Raw genomic sequence first — 17,846 nt, 5'->3', positions numbered from 1 at the left:
GATGGAATTTGTCTTACTCTGTCTGACTTTTTCTTTCTCAGTACCCTCTAGGTCCATCTATGTTGTTGCAGATGGCAAGACTTCATTCTTTTTTACGGCTGAGTAATATTCCATTGCATATATGTACCACCTCTTCTTTATCCATTCATCCATTGATGAACACCTAGGTTGCCTCCATATTTTGGCTGTTGTAAATAATGCTGCAGTGAACATGTGGATGCACTTGCGCCTTCATAGTAGTGTTCTGGGTTTCTTCGGATAAATACCCAGAAGTGGGATTACTGGGTCTTTCTTTGTCTCTTATTATAGCCTTAAAAAAAAAAAAAAGTGTAAGTATTGCTATCCCAGCTTATTTGTTTCCATTTTCCTGAAATATCTTTTTTTATATCTTTACTTTCAGTCTGTGTTTCTTTTGATCTGTAATGAGTCTTTCTTATGCAGCGTATGTAGAGGTCTTGTTTTCTTATCCACTCGGCCACCCTATCTCTTGATTGGAGCATTTAATCCATTTCCATTTAAAGTAACTGTTGACAGATATGTAGTGATTGACATTTATTATTTATATTTTTGACCATTTTTCCCCTTCATCTTCCTCCTCCTCTTCTTCCTCCTCCTCCTTGTCGTCGTCGTCCTCCTCCTCCTCCTCTTTCTTCTCCTCCTCTTTCTCCTCCTCCTCCTCCTCCTTCTTCCTCTTCCTCTTCCTCTTCTTCCTCTTCCTCTTCCTCTTTTTCTTGTCCCTCTAACATTTCTCTAATACTGGCTTGGTGATGATGAACTCCTTCAGCTTTTTCTTGCCTGGGAAGCTTTTTATCTGTCCTTCAATTCTAAACATAGCTTTACTGGGTAGAGTAATCTTGGTTGTGGGCCCTTGCTTTCCATCACTTTAAATATTTTGTACCAATCCTTCTGGCCTGTAAAGATTCTGTTTAGAAATCAGCTGACAGTCTTATGGGAGCTCCCTTGAAGGTAGCTAACTGCTTTCAAGATTCTCCTTTCGTGTTTCACCTTTAATCTGATTTTTGATTTGAGATATATTTATTTGTCTTTCTATCTTGGCTGCCTCCCTGTGTTTGTTTCTATATATTAGGTAGAGCTGCTATCTCTCCCGGTCTTAGCAGAGTGGCCTTGTGTAGTAGGTGTCCTGCGGGGCCCCATGGTTCAGTTTCCCTGGTCACCTGAGCCAGGTGCTCCAGGTATGTCCCTCATATGCATTGTGTGTGCCCTCATGTTGTAGTTGAGTCTTGGCTGCTGTTTGCACGTCAGTGGGAGGGATTGACCCTCAGGCTGATTGGTTGTGAGGACTGGTTAATAACGACAATGGAGGAATCCTATGGAGCAAGATTCACTTTTATAGGGCTCTGGTGCCTTCCCAGTGTACCCTCTAGGTGTATCATCCTCAGATATGTTCCTGGGTGGTCCTCCATCTCTGAAGCTGGCCACTGGGTATGTCAGCCCCTACACCACTTGTGAAGAGCCTCACCACAGGCCAAATTCATCTGTAGCCTGTGTCCTGCTAGGATCACCTGGCATGAGCTACCAAGCAATCCACAGATGACTGCCACCAACCATGCTGGCCTTGGAAGTTTTTGAGAGGCCAAGCCATTAACCAAGGCCAGCTACTGCTAGTGCTTAGCAAGAAGTACAGGACACACTGAGGCCAAGTACTTCTTGTTTGGGATATGTGAATTTTTGAGAGGTTTTTGGAAAGTCCGAAGCATGAGCAAAGACAATCATTTATATGGGAAAGCCACTGGAAGTGGCTTGGGTGGGAGGGGCATGGTATCTGGGAATCGCCAGGGCAGGGCAACCAATTTTATGTATTATGCTAAAGAATATTTGGCTTTGTTTGGGCAAACACTTAAAATTGCTTGTGACTCAGTTCAATCCTTTAAGTCATGTTTTTAAGCTTTCCTGGGAGTAGTGTAGACATTAAAGTACCCTTTACACTAACAGAGGTCCAAATAGTGAGGCAACCATCCTCTCTCCACCAGGGTCTCCAAGAACTATCCTATCCCTGGTGGTCGACAGCAGCCCCCACTGTGGCTCTTCAGACTTCAAACATCCCGTGGCCCTGTATGAACTCAGGGAATTGTTCAGTTTATAATCTATGGTTGTTCTTTGCTTTGAATTACAGAGTTCCACCCTATACATGTTCTCTTTAATACTTGGCATAAAGTCAGACTTCAAAGTAGATTTCTGCCCCCTCTTTTCTGCAAATCCATTTCCTCTCTGAGACTCTGCCTCTCTCACTCAACCACTTTAGACTCCTCGAACTCTTCTCTCTCTTTCCCCAACTCAGCAAGACTAGTTGGCTTATTCAGGTTCTCCCTCCCAGGGCCCACAGCCCGGAAATTGCCTTCAGATAGAGATCCAGGAAGATCATAGGGCTTGACTAGTTTATTTACCTTCTTTCAGAGATCAGAATCCTGTGATTCCTATTGTCCAGTGTATGAAAAGTATACTCTTTGTTTCTACATTTTGTCCACAGTTTCTGGTTCATTATACCAGGAGGGTAAGTTTGGTTCTTATTAACAAAGTCCAAAGTAGAAATCTCTTGCCAGTGGTTTAAACTGAATGCACTTCAGTCTCTTTTGTTTGCTCATTATAGCATCATGCCATAAGAGGCTAGACTTGCCTCTGTACACAGCTTTTTGGCTAACTATTTTCCATTATATTTCCCGTCTGGTCTTCATCATATTCTACTTTCTTGACATCCTGGACTGTGCTGCACTTATGCCTCTGTGCCCTCTTTCCTGCTGTTTGTTGTTTAAATGCTCTCTCCAGTCTCTACTTTGTTCACTTTATTAAAGCTTGTTCATTATTTCAGCTTCAGCTCAGTGTATTCCTTTGTCTTTTCCTTACCAACTTCTCTCTCAATAGGCAAATGTTTCAATTAACTGTGCTCAAGACCAACTTGAGAGTATGCCTTTAGAGTCAGACTGCATGAGTTTGAATACTATCTCTTTTTCTTAATATTTTTTTGCAAGTTATTTAACTGTTAATTTTCTCCTTGTAAAATTGGAATAATTACAGTGCCTTTCATCTAGAGTTTTATTATTGTCAGTTATTATATGTAAAAAATTAGAATAGCAGTATTATCTATATTAAAATATAGCAGGTCCTCGAATAATGCATTTCATTCAACATCATTTCGTTAGAATGTGGATGAGATGCTTTATGAACTTAACTCTTATTTATATCAATTACTCAGTAGTTAAACTGGTTTGTTATACATCATTTCACTTAAAGTTGTAGAACCTATGATGACGTTAAGTGAAGACTTTCTGTATCTCTCTAATGTTTATATGTATAGTTATTCACATATCTTTTTTCTCATGTAATATATTTCATCGGAAGGAAAGACTATATAACATTTATCTGTATGTGAGCCCCTAACAAAGTTCCAACATATACTGGACACTCAAATTTTGATTGAAATATTGTAATATTAAATTAAGTGGCTTTTGTTTCTAGGATTGGAGTGTTTTAGGCTTCCTATTATAATTCAAGTATTGTTTTGGCAAGTAAAGTTAGGGGAAAAAACACAACAGAAAATGTTCCCTGGTCTTCAGATTTTTATTTCAGTTTTGTGTTTTGATAATTTGAATCTACAAATCAGAATTAGTTAATATTGCATTTAATATTAAAAACATCTGCATATTTTTAGTTAAAGAGTCATTTAGTTAAAGGGAGATTTTTGTTTTATCTGAATGATCCTAATTTAAGCTCAGCTTAGAATTATTAAGAAGGTGTGCTTGATTTATCTTCTTCGGTAAGATAGTTGTTACTTGGTAAAAGAAAGGAATTGTCCTGAATGTGTCTTTATTTTTATTCTGCATTAACTAAAGTCCATGAGAGATTTGGTTAGCCTACAAATGGGGTAATAGTAAGTTTGCGGTGTGATATGATATAAAAAAATCAGATGGAGTAAACAATTTTTCAATCAATCGCTCTTTTACACTGTATTGTCTACAGAATGTGAAACTCATGGATGCACTTTGTGTTATCCCACGTCTTTTTCACTTTGAGTTTAAAATGAAAATTTAGAAAAGAATTTTACTGAGGACCGCTTTAGTAGGTACAGCAGGCTAGGTGATAATCACACATGGCTTTCTTGTATTTTAGGTTTAGCCAAAAGCAACATACAGCAAATTTTTGAAGTATGCATCATTTACTATTGTGTGTGTATTTCTTGAGTTTTTGTAGCAAGCACCTACATACATACTGCATGCAAATGTTATACATTTTTATGCACAGGTTTAAACAACCCTTAGTGTTAACCGAAAGTTGGTTGGGAATTATTGCAAAAGCCAAGTTATAATTTTATGGTGCATAGATACTGGCTTTTTTTTCTCCCAGGAGTACTCCACAACATTTGCTTTATTGTCCTAAGAACATTCGCAGCATCAAGGAAGAAAGGAATTCATTGAGACTTGTTGTTTCTTTTGCTGTCCAAGGAAAGAAATTCTGATATTCATTTCCTGTCTGGAGATGTGTAAACCCCCCTAAATTTACTTGACTTTAAGTTCATTGTCAAAAGCAGCAGTGTGTCAAAACCTCAAAACCAAAGAAATATATCTCCAATTAAATGACAACTTTAAATGACTCAGAAGAAAGGCACTGCATCTGTCTAAAAAATAACCCACACTGGCTGCACTTAAAAGCAACTGAAATGCACATTCATAGATAATTATAAACAAAAACTAGTTAACACGTTAAATAAAAGGAAAAATAGCAAAAAGATTTAGAGCCCAGACAAGCAGATGAAAGGGTTCTAAGTTGCCTTCCATCTGATATTACTCAAATGCAACTCTGTCTCCAATTACCTGAGACTATGTGGTATTCCCTCATGAAAGCTCAGGATGCGAAAGGGCGTCCCTTGGTGCTCTGCTTACTCACAGTCAAGTTCAGCAGAAATATTTAACATTGCAAAAGAGTTCAGAGCCAGACAAACGACTGCAGACGCTAATTACTGGGTCAAATAGTGACGTAGCAAGACGGCAACCACCAGAAAAATACTTGTGGAGGCAGAGATTTGGGAGAGAAAGTATTAATGCTTTTGGAGAAGACATTCTGGATGCCAGCACGCTGAAACAGAATCATTAAAAGACTTTACTTTTTTTTTTTTTTTTTTTTTATCCAGCTGCATGTTCACGGGGCTTAGGATGGTCCATGCCAGTGGTCTGGACCTGAAAGGAGATCTCATGCCCTAACCCTGAAATGAATAGATGGAAACACAACTAACCAAATAAATGAAGGCTGCCTCCTAAAAGGCTCAGTGTTTCTTCATTAGATTGTTTCAACCACAGGCTTCCTCTGCCTTAAATTTCAGATCTCTAGCTCCTGAGATTTGGAGGGTAAAGGGGAACCATCACTACAACAGTTGCAATATTCTCATTAATATCTAAGACCCAGTTTGCCCTGAGATGCAGCAATTGCTTCATCAGCTTCTACAAGATTTATTTTTTCAGTTTTAGATTTTAGTTCTGTTAAAATGTGTTACTCAAATTCACTAGAGATGGTCAGTACAAACCACTTTTTACTTTGCCTTCTTTCTTAAAACTGTGTTAAAACTTAAAACTGTGTTTCTTTCCCTCCAGTAGCAATAGATAATTATTTTATTTCACCATCTTAATCCTCAATTGTCTCTGCTTCAAACTCTGTTTTCAGTATATTCAATCTCAGAACATTTTCTTGGTGTTGGATGTCAAAATCAAGATGTGAATAGTTGCCCATAGTATATATGGAATAAAAATGGATGCTTTAGAGGAACATTGCAAACTTTTAGTAAATTATTTTATCTTTTGGATTTTGGTAGTTTCTTTCTAAATTTGGAAGAAGAAAAAAAAGTCTCCCTTACAGCAATTTCATTTACTGTGGTATCTGAAAAAAATAAAAAAGGTCTAAGAAACTGTTTGCATCTACTTACACTGTAAGCATTAGAAGTTCTTCATCATAGCCATATGCAAACAACAACACACAAATTAAGTAGAATAAAAAAAAAAGATGTTAAATATATTTTAGAGTTTTTTGTTAATTTTGTAAAGGTCTTTGAGTCTACTATGGTACTTTCTGGACTGTAATTTCTTGATATGGTCAAAGGAGAGCCCCTTGTTTTTGCAGTGTGTAAGCCTCATTCTGAATGTGGATTCTATTTATAACAGGATTACGAGGGTAGTTGGTACTCCTACAGTGGGAAACTTTTTGCATTTTGAAAGCAGCATATACCGGTTTTTTAAATAGTAATCATAATGTGAGGAGGAGAGGAAAGACAGGAAGAGTATTTCTGTGCATCAGTAGGTTTATACATGCATACCTTGAAGATATTGCAGGTTGGGTCCCAGACCACTGGAATAAAGTAAATATTACAAAATAAAGTGAGTCACAATTTTTTTGGTTTCCTGGTGCATATAAAAGTTATGCTTGCACTGTATTGTAGTCTGCAATATAAGTATACAACAGCATTACGTCTTTAAAAAAGTACATACCTTATCTAGCACAACTTAGTGGCGGATCTAGAATTCACACCAGGTAGGGTCTGTGTGACTCTGAATCTCATATTCTCGCCCCAAACACTAGCCCTGGTGGGATTTGAAACTGAGAAGCGGTATGGTAAGAAAACCTCCTCAAGGAAGTGTCCGTTTTTCATACAAGGCATGGAAGAGCTGGTTGTTTCTAGAGATCTGAGGCCAGGGAGGCCGTGGCCAGTGATGTCCATTGAGGGTCATACAAATGCCTCTATTAAATGTGATGAAGGCTTTTGGGGAGGCTGTGACACAGAAAGCCTCTGGTGATCGGATGACAACTTGAAAATCACTACAAACCAAGCCTTGTGCCTGTCTGTTTTGAATGCTTATTTAGCTTTCCAATAGTTATTATCAGGGATGACTAAAAGACTGCCATCCTCATTTGATATGTCAAAAGAGAAATGAGCTACGTGCTATAAAGAAATCTTACTTGAAGCAGAAAATTGGCATCTCATATAATTTATTTAGTACATTTTAGTACAATAAAGTTTATTGATAGCAGATTATAAATATATAGGAATCTGCTGCTAAAAGTATCACTGGCTTTCAAAACTAATCACAGATCTGTACCATTAGAAATTAACTGAATATTTCTGAAAATATAGGTCAGGGAATCAAATAATTAACAATACAGTATTTACATATAGAAAATAATCTTACTTTCTATGTCACCTTCAGCAAAGCCATGCTCAAAAAGCAGTGCCTGTAACAGATGGTATATAGCCTGTCAAAGTTTTAGTCAAACTGAAAAACACAGTTGGTCTAAGATTTTGGTCACTGAATGTGATTAGCTTGGATACTCCCTAAATGGATGGCAGAGCTAGTCGTATTTTATTCCTAAAAGATATCTTAATTTTCACTAACTTAGTTACATTTTATTTTAATTCAGTAGATTCCATCCTCACTAATTGAAGAAACCAATTCCTGCATTTGTCACTGTTAACATCATAAGTGTGTTTATAACAGTTGTGACAACAAAATATTGATGGTGTGTTTATACAGGCACTTTGTAGGAAAATGATATTACATTGTCCTCAGAAAACTTGAATCGCACCCCAACTTTTTAGAAAGTTTTTATTTCTTTGTTGCCATACAAGGGAAAAATCGGTTCAGTTCACTGAGTTGTTGATTCTACATCAAGAGTTGAAATGCGTGCTCTAATGTGCTTTCTTTGATCTCTCGTTTGACTATTTATCAAAGTTGATTACAGTTTGAATACATATATCCCCTTAGCTTCAAAATCATGTAAAAATAATGGATAGTGGAACATTTTAAAGTATTCTTTGCTATTCCAATTTGGCTTTGTGATTATAATATAGCTATTAGGTTTGGTAAAGGGGTCTGTTTCTATGTTTTGTTCCTTTAGTAAAAATCAGTCTTCTGCCACTTTGGATGAAAGTGTGTTTTTCAGCCAAACTTGCTCATGCAGTGAAGCAAGAGCTGTTTTATTACACATCAAAAGGAACCATTATGAAAAATTGAAACTTATTTCATTTCACTCACCACAATTTAGGGGCTTATGCTTTTAGAAAAGCTGTAAGTATATGCTTTCTCTATCTGAATATAACATTGAACTGTAATAAAATAGCAGTTGATAAGTTCAGTTAAACATAATTATGTGTTACGTCGCTTTAAGACCTGAAAGAGCTTGAAGTCCAACATTTTTGAAGGACATTTATTTAGTCTCTGTAAATTATTGGGGTCACTGTGCTAAATATTTTATATGTTAACAAATTAATCCATTTGCCTAATATGAAATAACTAATCTTAGTGGCACAATCAGGAATAGATCTCTGCCATTTCATTCTAGTGTGCTTTAAATTTCATAAACCGTTTACTTGATTCGTCTAAAACATTCCAGCTATTTTCTTCCAATCCTAGTCTTAATCTCTGTCTTTTACAAAAGAAGAAAAAAAGACATGCAAGGGCAATTGGAAGAATGTTCTTTCTGAAAATGGTATGCATTGTGGCGCTGTGTTGTTTTCCCTTAAACAAATGGTATGTGGCTCTAGAATTGCTTCTGGGAGCGAACCATTTTTATATAAGACATCCCAGAGAAAATTTTTTAAGATAATATGTTCATGTTGGAGCCTTCTCAAAGTAAAATCATGGAACATTTATTCTATTTTTTAATGTGGCTTATAATTTGCCTGCAAATTTGTGTAAACAACCTAAAGTATAAAAAGGGAAAGGGAGAGAACCCTCTGCTGCCAGATGAATTGATGTCTTTGAAATTCTTATAATTCTTTCAAAGAGTGGCAGCTTGACACTTGATTACGGCTTTGTAGATACTGTACAGACCTTCAAACAAACGAACAAACGCTGTCTTGAGGCTGTAAAACATTAACCAGCCCAAGCTGTACTATTGTGTTTTAAGTAGTGAGAGAGACACTTTGACAATTCCCAAGTGACCTTGGGTTTGATTTCATGCACAGTTCCAATTTTTTAAATTAATTTCCTCTGCTCTACTTTGTCTTCTAATTTCTTCAAATGGTCACAAGTGCAACACAAAGAAGAACTGATTATAATAAGTTGATTCCTTTCAGCTAGTCCCAGGTTGCTTTTGTTTTTGTTTTGTTTGGTTTACTTTGTGTTTTATAGCTTAAGTGGTTTTCAAAATGTGTGTCACAAACCATTAGTGAAGCATGAAATCAATTTAATGGATCAAAGTTAACATTTAAAAATCTAATAGACTAGACTAAAAATATTCACATTATAAGAAATAAGAGCATTTTTGAAACTTTTGTGTCAAAAATATTTATGTATAAATGTGTGTGTGGAAAGAAATGCATAAATTCCTAGATTGCTTACTCATCAAAAATGTGAAAAGTCACTTCATGTGATGAGTTCCTGTGTTATTTTAAATAATTTGATAACAGTGATATAATTTCCCAAATTTGATCTTTGGATTTGTGTCAAGCTACCATTATTTAGTTTTAGAGAAAAATGATAGTAAATAAATGGGAACACGATAACCTCCCCACTTTTAGTTAATAGAAAATGTTAGTATTTTATCTTCCACTTCTGTAGAAATAATCTCCAGATCTGTTCCACTTGTAGTCTGGTGTGGAAACACTAAGAAAGGTCACATGCCATGTCTATTCAGTTTTTTAACTTGGTTTTTATACTTTTACTTGAGAATTATTTTCAACTAATTATCAGCATTTAATTTTTAACAAACACAATAGATGTAAATATGAAATTAGCTAGTGTTTTCTTCCTCAGGTTAATGTGACTAACTTAAAGAAATTACTTAGAGAAAAAAGAAATTACTTACAATCTAAAAATTTTAGTTGTTTATATATTTTATCTGTGTCAACAAAATAGTATTAACTTGATGAAAATTAAATATAATCTAATTATATCTATTCATAAATTTAAAATAAACTTTTAGCTGGAGTGCGTTAGAATAATAATGAATTAAAATATATTTTATTTGAATCATATCTGCTTGAGTTAGTATAATTATTTATCATTTATGTCATTTTCTTTTCTTGCATTTTCAGCTAAAATTGACCAAGAAGCAGAGGAAAACTCACTGACAGAGACTCATAAATGGTGAGAAATTAAGTACTTTCCTTTAATATAATATTTCTTTTCAGAATAGGCTCATAAAATGCTTAATATGTTTTATCTCAAGGAATCGATCATTAGCCCAATTTTTATTTTCAAGCATAAAAAAACTAATAAATAGTGTACTTTAATTTCACATTGAATTTCTAAATTTTATTTTTGTAAGTCCGAATGATACATAATTTTGTTAAGTATCAGTTATTTTAAATAGCTTAGCCCTTGCTTTTGAAGAGGATTTAGGACTGTGGAAATAGGAGAAAAAGGAAGATAGCAGGAATCTGAAGAAAAAAGGGTGAGGAGTTTGGTTATAGGGAACTATTGCATTTCCACATTCAAAAGTAGAATCCAGGTCAAAAGCCATGAGCTTCCCTCGCTTATACCTTCACTTCCAGAATGGAGATTTGCAGTCATAGCTGAGCATAGGAAAGCATCCTAATCAAAGGGATTTTCTTGTGAGGTACTGTTTTTATCTCAGTATTACTATTACAGCTCAAGACATTTTAGTTTTATAGAGAGTGACAAATTGGTGACAAATGTGTATGCTTTGATTTTTAGAACTGGCGTAGAGTCATTTACAAATAATTGATAGCTGAGTTGAGCTATGCATGTCTTGAGGATTATACAGTGATTGAATACGCTTTTCTGTATAAAAAGAGAGGTTTCCCAAGTGTTTTGATGAAATGTAGGATTCTGTATGCTCACCACAGTTGCTGTGAAAGAAGGCAGCCCAGTGTGGGGGACAGGGCCCCGAGAGCACCGCTCCAGACTCCAGCCATATAAGCCACATAAAGGGCCTGGGCCGCAGCTTCCTCATTTCTAGATGGACAGAACTTCATCCTTCCTTCCATCTTCCAGCATTGTAGGAATGTATTACTTTGTTCTTCGCAATATGCAAAGTTTACTCGAGTGTGGCCGGGGGAGCAGCCTTACTAGAAAAGCAAGTATAGGCATGTGAAAGTGTTTTGTAAACTGCCCAAAGCCATATCTATCAGCTTTCTTTGAAAGGAATTATACTCATTGTCTTTATGTTTGAGTATTTTTTTTTAAAAGCCTTGTCTCTTAATCCATTTAAAATGGATAAGTGTTACTTTTATCAAGAAACTAGACTTCTTTCATATACTACAATGTTTTATAGATTACTTTATGATTTCCTAACTAAAGAAATATATTCAAACAAACAATGGCTATTTGGTATATTTTTTAAATCAAATGAGACCTTTTTCATATTCCAGTTGTTAGCATGATAGTGTTATGTGCTAATTTTGTGTTTACTCATATATTTATGCTATTAATCTCGGAAGTTGGACTTTGAGCTCCTGTTTCACATAAACAAAAATATATAGCTTTTGGATAGTTTCACTGAACTCTTTAATTCTCACAGAAAGTAAGATGACTGAGCAGATGAGTCTTGAACCATACCCAAAACCCAAATACAAACTGGATGAACGTAACCTCATCTTCAGATGGTTTAAGAGAGCAAGCCAAACTATCATATTGTATTACAAGATAGATTTCAGCAGAATCTTGTTAAGGTTGCCTTCATCCCACGATGTGTTTATTTCAGCTTCTGCTTTTATTTTATTTTTAATTAGCATTCATGGCTTTCTTCAATTGTGGAAAAAATATCATCAGACCAAATATGATTGTTTTTATTTTCCCACAGATTTGCTCAGTGTCTATGTCAGCTCACAAGCAGAGAATGTAGAAATTCTGTATTTTTCTAATAGCCATTTTGTTATATCTAAATTTATAGAATAACAAAACTGTGAGTTATAAAATTGAATTCTGACAACCAGAGATTCTTATCTATAAATTGTCACTACCGTCACATTTTTCTTCGAATTTCTTCTTCTGTTTCCTTCCTTAAATTTCACAGGTAAAACTACATTTTATAGTAAAATTGATCTTTGAGATAGAAAAAGAGCAAATTTAATTTTGGCATCAATAAAGCAGGTAGAAATGACTAAAATTAAAATTTAAATTATCTAATAGTTTCAATATAAGTTATCTTTCTAAGTTAATTTAGGCAATGTTTTAGGTAAAGAAAATCAGGCTGAGAAAAGTATAATTAACTCGACACATTGTGAGTAATGGAAAACAGTAATTTATTTGTTCCACTTATATTATTTTTTTTTAAAAAAATCATTTTTCTAGGAAGTTTGTGACTTTTTCTACAGAATAAAACATTAGTTCAAAGATGTTCATATTTTTCAACAAGATATGTACTTCTGAAATTTGTTCATTAAACGTCTGCTTCTATTTTTTATTTTTAAATTTTTATGTATATTTTTTTCAATTATAGTTGACATACAATATGATATTACTTTCAGGTGTACAGCACAGTGATTAGACATTTATATACCTTATGAAGTGATCACCCCAACATCCAGTACTCAACTGACACCATACATATTTATTACAGTGCTATTAACTATATTCCTCTGTATCCCCATGAATATTTTTAACTACCAATTTGTACCTCTTAATCCCCTCCCCCCTTCAACCATCCCCCACTCTTCATCTGATAATTATCGAAATGCTCTCTTTCATTCTTTTTTATGACTCATTTTGGCTACCTACTTGTGTTTGTTTATATTTTTTGAGTAGAGCTGCTGTGTCTCCCAGTCTGAGTGATCTTATGTAGTAAGTATGCTGTGAGACCTAGTGGTTCAGTCTCCCTGGTCACCTGAGCTGGGTGCTCCAGTTGTGGGGAATTCTCTTCCTGGCACTGGAACCTTAGGCTGGGGAGCCCAGTGTGGGACCAGAACCCCTTTCTCTTCTGGGGGGATATCCACATCCAAGATATTTCTCCAGATTCTTAACCCCCACACATAGGTTTGGGACCAGCCGATTTTGCATCTGTGCCCTCCTACTAGTCTTGAGGTGGCCTCTTCTGTGTGTCCCCAGTTGTAGGACTTCTGTTCAGCTAGACTTCAGGCAACTCCCAATGGTGGCTATTCCATGATTCAGTTGTAATTTTGATGTGGTTGTGAGAGAAGGCAGGCACAACATTTCCCTACTCTACCATCTTGACGAGAACTTGATTTTTAAAACTCTGTTTTTAAAACATGCTTCAGAATGGAAGCCTTAATTTTTTTTCCAGGAGCTAAAGACAATGAAAAGATTATAATGTAACTAATCTTTAATCATAAAACAATAGTAAATTTGTTGAAAACATAGCACAATCATACTTATAGGATTAATAAATTAATGTGCTCTATTTGGGGCATTATGAGGTGATGAAGGTTTGGCTGTATAGTTTTAAAATATACTTAATGTACCTCATAGTACTAATTTTATTTTAATTCTTAAAGCAAAAACATTAGTTCTCCCCTTTGCCCCATTTAATTTAAATAGCAGCAAAGGCAATTGTACTCAGTAGTAAAGGCCAGAAGTAGTAATGGAAGAAAGCACATTTGTGAAAGAATTTTAAATCACACATTTTAAAAACTAAATACTATTGCTTGAGTGCTATTTTACCAAAGCCAAGATTGCATAACCAATGAGTTGAAATGGAAAATGCAAAATAAAGACGAAATAAAGGAATGTTGGTCCCAATTTTTTCACGTAGTATGTAACTATTCGTTTGTCATGGGAGAGAAAGTATTTAATCAGTCCTGAAATGATGCACACATACTTTATCATGTTTAGTGACTTTTAGAGTATCAGTTTATAAAGTGTTTATCCAAAGAATGGACTTCTGGCACATGGATAAAATGAAAGAACAATGTTTAGTTCATAATAGACATATTTTCCAGAATCTTTCTGAGTAACTATCCGGAGATGAATAGAAAGACGGCAGGTCTGTGTTTATCTGGCTTATGCTGGCAGAGCAGACAGTCTCCAAGCCGGCGTTAAACTGAAGTGACATGGAAGATCTTTGCAGAACCCCAAACCATTACATCATTCTCTTAGCAATATTGATAAAGAAAAATAAAGTTGGAGTTTGTTATTTTACAACTTGGATTTCTTAGTTAACTACTTTAAATCCCTCCCCAGAAGAGTTACCATCTGGAAGCCTGAAGGAGGGAAGATTCCTAGGGTCACGTGGAAGCTCCATTTCACACCCTTCACTTTCAGGCCATGTGGCACATTTTAGATACAACACTTTTCTTTGTACAAAGTGATTTTTTTTCCTGTAACTGTATTATTTAAATTTTTGTAAAATCCATTGACTTTCAACTATGTGGGATCCATCAACACTCTTTGCAAATTTGCTGGCCTCTGTCAGTTCTAAAAGATCTTCTGAAGTGGTGGTCTCTCTTGAAACTGTTTATTTATTAGCTTCTGTGTATTCTGAATAGAAGGACTTCAGGACTTTCTGCTTAAGAGAGTTTGGAATGTTTGTCTTCAGTTTTGGTTGGTAATTATAAAGAGAAAAAATACATCAAAGAATTTTTACCCTTTTGCAAAGTTTGTTTTAAAAACGGAAACATATTACTTTTGTATACAGTCTTTCAGTGATCCGGGATCCACGGCTCCTCCCCAAATAACATCAGCCCATCTTGGTAAGGCCAAACTCACACCCTAACTCCTGGTCAGGCAGTCTCCTAAGGGGAAACGTTAGGATATTTGCAATGAAAATGTGTTTTAATCCCTCTGGTAACACTGTGATGTGGGAATTTGCATCTATACTGATTTTTGAAGGAGTAAAAGTATTATTGGCATATAAAATCATAGATTAGTGTGAATAAATACAAAAACAGATTTTACATGCTACTTCCAGAAAATTGCCGACACTTATCATGTATTATTTAATCCATAAAATAGTTCCCAAAGTGATTGGGGATTATTTTTATACATTATGAAAATGTATCCTTATAAAATAATTCATAAAATCTTTTTTTTTGTCTGTAGTCTTACATTGCTTAGCAATAAAATCACATTTCTGGGGGAAAATGAATAAATTGATCAAAATTCTTTGATCTGAGGATATTGAAATCAAGTTAAAGAGAATATAAATATTTGGCATAGTTTTTAAAATTGGTCTAAAAACTGTATGAGATACTAGACCAGAAGTTTCTCATTGCTTTTGAGTTACTCACAGTCAAGAATCCATCAGAAAGAGAGCATAGAGTAGAAAAAGCAATAAGTGATCAAAAATAATTTTAATAAATAGAAGAAAAATAGAACTAGAAATAGGATATGATAAATAGGATATGTGTATTTTTTTTTCTCATTTTATTCTACGGGTTGTGAGAATATCTAGTAGAGAGTATCATATACTATGTTTTTTTTTTAATAACCTGAAACTTAGGCCCAATTAAAGTTGATTTTGATTTCAAGCATTCAATAACTGTTGAAAGCATTGTTGCACATTGGTAATACGGGTACTTTGTAGTCACTTACTTAGGACTTCAAATATAAGCCCATTAAAAATAAGAACCAGAAAATTATTATTTCTAATATTCACACTATGAATCAATGTGCTGATTAACCAAAAGAAAAAAAATCAAAACTCTTTTGAACCTCCAAGTCCACCCTCTAAAACTGAGCTGCTTTTTCTTCTCTTGCAGGCTTCAGATCCTCTTATCATGCCTTAGGAGAAACAGTGCCTTTTTAAATTAATGTACATATTTTTAAAATCTGTAAGGACCTTTTAATTTCTATCCTTACTTATAAATATAAAATGTTGATCTCATTTTTTTTCAAAACTCATGCACCTTATCTTTCTTTTTAGTTACATCCCACATGTTCCTGATTAGATAAGGATAAATTAAGATAATGTTCCAAACCTCTAAACTTTATTTGAAATATATGTTTGATCAACTCTGCTATTTAAATGACCAAACCATGTTCTCAGATATAGGCTTACAGAATTCAACCTCATTTTAAAAGCAGCTTCTTATAGTTAGAGTATATATTTGCATAGGACATTTTATATCTTCATACTATTAAAAGTGCTTTTCATACATAGTACCTATAGCAAATATGAGGTTCTGTTTAAATGGATTGAGAATTAAGTTCCTAATATAAATACTTGGAGGGAGAGGAGAATCTCTTCCTTATCTTCCTTAATAACTTATAATGCACATTGTGATATTTGTATAAGCTTCATAAATTATCTTGCATTATAGTATTTTAATTAAAATGCCCAGATAGTAAGGAAGACAAGTAGCAAGAGGTTCAATAGTAATAAATGTCTTTATTGGTTTGCTAAATCTGCAATTGTTAAATATTATATAGATTAAGACCGTGGCAGTTTTTCAAAACCTATTATGTAGTTCAAGGTTAAAATGTACTAAGAGTATAAGGAAATCCAAATCTGAATAACTTTTTTGTGAATAAGTTTTTTAAAAAATCAGGAACCACAAATGACTACCACTCTAATACTATTTTGAAAAAAAAAAAAACTAAAAAATCAATTTTAAAAGAAAACTAAATGTTAAAATCCATAATTTGATCACTTATTTCAAGTATAATGTTTAGCATTCAATGCAAAATAAATTCAGTGATATTATAAGATTTGCAGGACAGTAACTGTTAGGATGGCCAGTCTCTGAGATGATAGTACATAAATTAGAAATAAAAGAAGTTTGCAGCTATAAAATATGTACGTATATGTGTAGAAAAGCATTTTAAAAATTATTTCTTAATTCAATCCTGAAAAAGACATATTTAGGTCCAGCTCAGGAGCAACGCTACCACTAAAGGTTTCAGTTTCAGTTTCTCACTGGGTAAATATAGCAATCTAAAGTAATGACAGTCATTGACAGAGAAGCAAAATGAAGACATTTTGAAACAATGAAACAAGGTCTTAGAATTCACAAAGGAGAAATCAGCCTAAGGATAATGAAATTCTGCTAAAAGTAGGTTGAGATTTCCACCTCAGGTCATCAGCCAAATAAATTGCAAAAGGACTAAGGAAATAAACATTAAAGTTGAAACTTTAACTAGAAGAAAATATTAAGAAAATTTATAGGGTTTAGAATGGGAAGAAGCTTTGTAAGCACAAAGCAACATAATGTTTATTCTATTTTGCTACTTATTTCTAAGTGGTTGCTTCTTGTTGTCTAGTAAATTGCATAAGAAACATAGTCAAGTTAATTTAGGAACGTTTTTTGAGTTTGTTTGCATACTTTTCCACGCATATATTGCCTCTCTAGTTCATTTTACTTTTTATTAATTTTTATTTTTCTCAAAGTTATAAATGCAGAGATAGTTGAAAAGGTTAGTACCATAAGCCATATAACAAAAAGCAGCAGTCTCTTTGCCCCGCCCTTTCCTGTTCCCTCTTATGTTTCTCTCAGCTATTTCCTCTAATATTTTCCGCCATGTTTCTCAATAAATCCTTGTACTACTATTTCAGTATTTGTTAGCCATTATCCATTAACTTACAATGATGGTAGATGAAGTTTTAGCTCACTCTTAATCCCCATCCCACTGTTTCCTCTTTATTCTTCTAACTTTTGTATTACTATTTCGTTAAATGTTCAATTTGCTTTAATAACACTATTTCACTATTATTCACTGCTCTATCAGATTGTGTGGGATAGTTGTTTCTTATAGTTTTAATTTTTTTCTTGCTGTTTATAATTTTTGTCATTTGCTTAGTTTTCCTGGGCCTATTTTTAATCATTCTCAAATATTCAACCACACTTTCTAAAACCTCTCAATACTATTTTCCATATGATCAAACATATCTAATAATGTGTGACATTTATTTTTATCTTCCTCTTTAAGTTCTCCATCCTCTTGATCCAATCTGCATGGGTGTTTGAGCCTGTTGGTTAGATATAATTCTAA

General features: G+C 34.3%; 1 protein-coding gene across 5 annotated transcripts in view; it reads left to right on the top strand.

Moving 5' to 3' along the window:
* FMN2 (formin 2) overlaps nucleotides 1-17,846 on the top strand; it is a 371,091-nt gene that overhangs the window by 286,580 nt on the left and 66,665 nt on the right. For 4 of the 5 annotated variants that reach the window (XR_004955481.1, XM_036235636.1, XM_016129861.2 and 1 more), the window contains exon 15: nucleotides 10,034-10,085. Coding sequence is in view for 4 of the 5 variants with exons in the window: in XM_036235636.1 (XP_036091529.1) it covers nucleotides 10,034-10,085 (52 nt within the window). In the remaining variant the exon portion in view is untranslated. Of the gene's footprint in view, nucleotides 1-10,033; nucleotides 10,086-10,807; nucleotides 12,196-17,846 lie in introns of those variants that run through there. The other variant, XM_036235637.1, reaches the window with a different exon arrangement.

Source organism: Rousettus aegyptiacus, unplaced genomic scaffold (genome assembly GCF_014176215.1).
Source record: "Rousettus aegyptiacus isolate mRouAeg1 unplaced genomic scaffold, mRouAeg1.p scaffold_m13_p_18, whole genome shotgun sequence".
In the NCBI taxonomy this organism is placed as follows: domain Eukaryota; kingdom Metazoa; phylum Chordata; class Mammalia; order Chiroptera; family Pteropodidae; genus Rousettus; species Rousettus aegyptiacus.
Note: the sequence above shows the minus strand (reverse complement) of the source record. Positions and strands in the feature narration are given on the sequence as shown.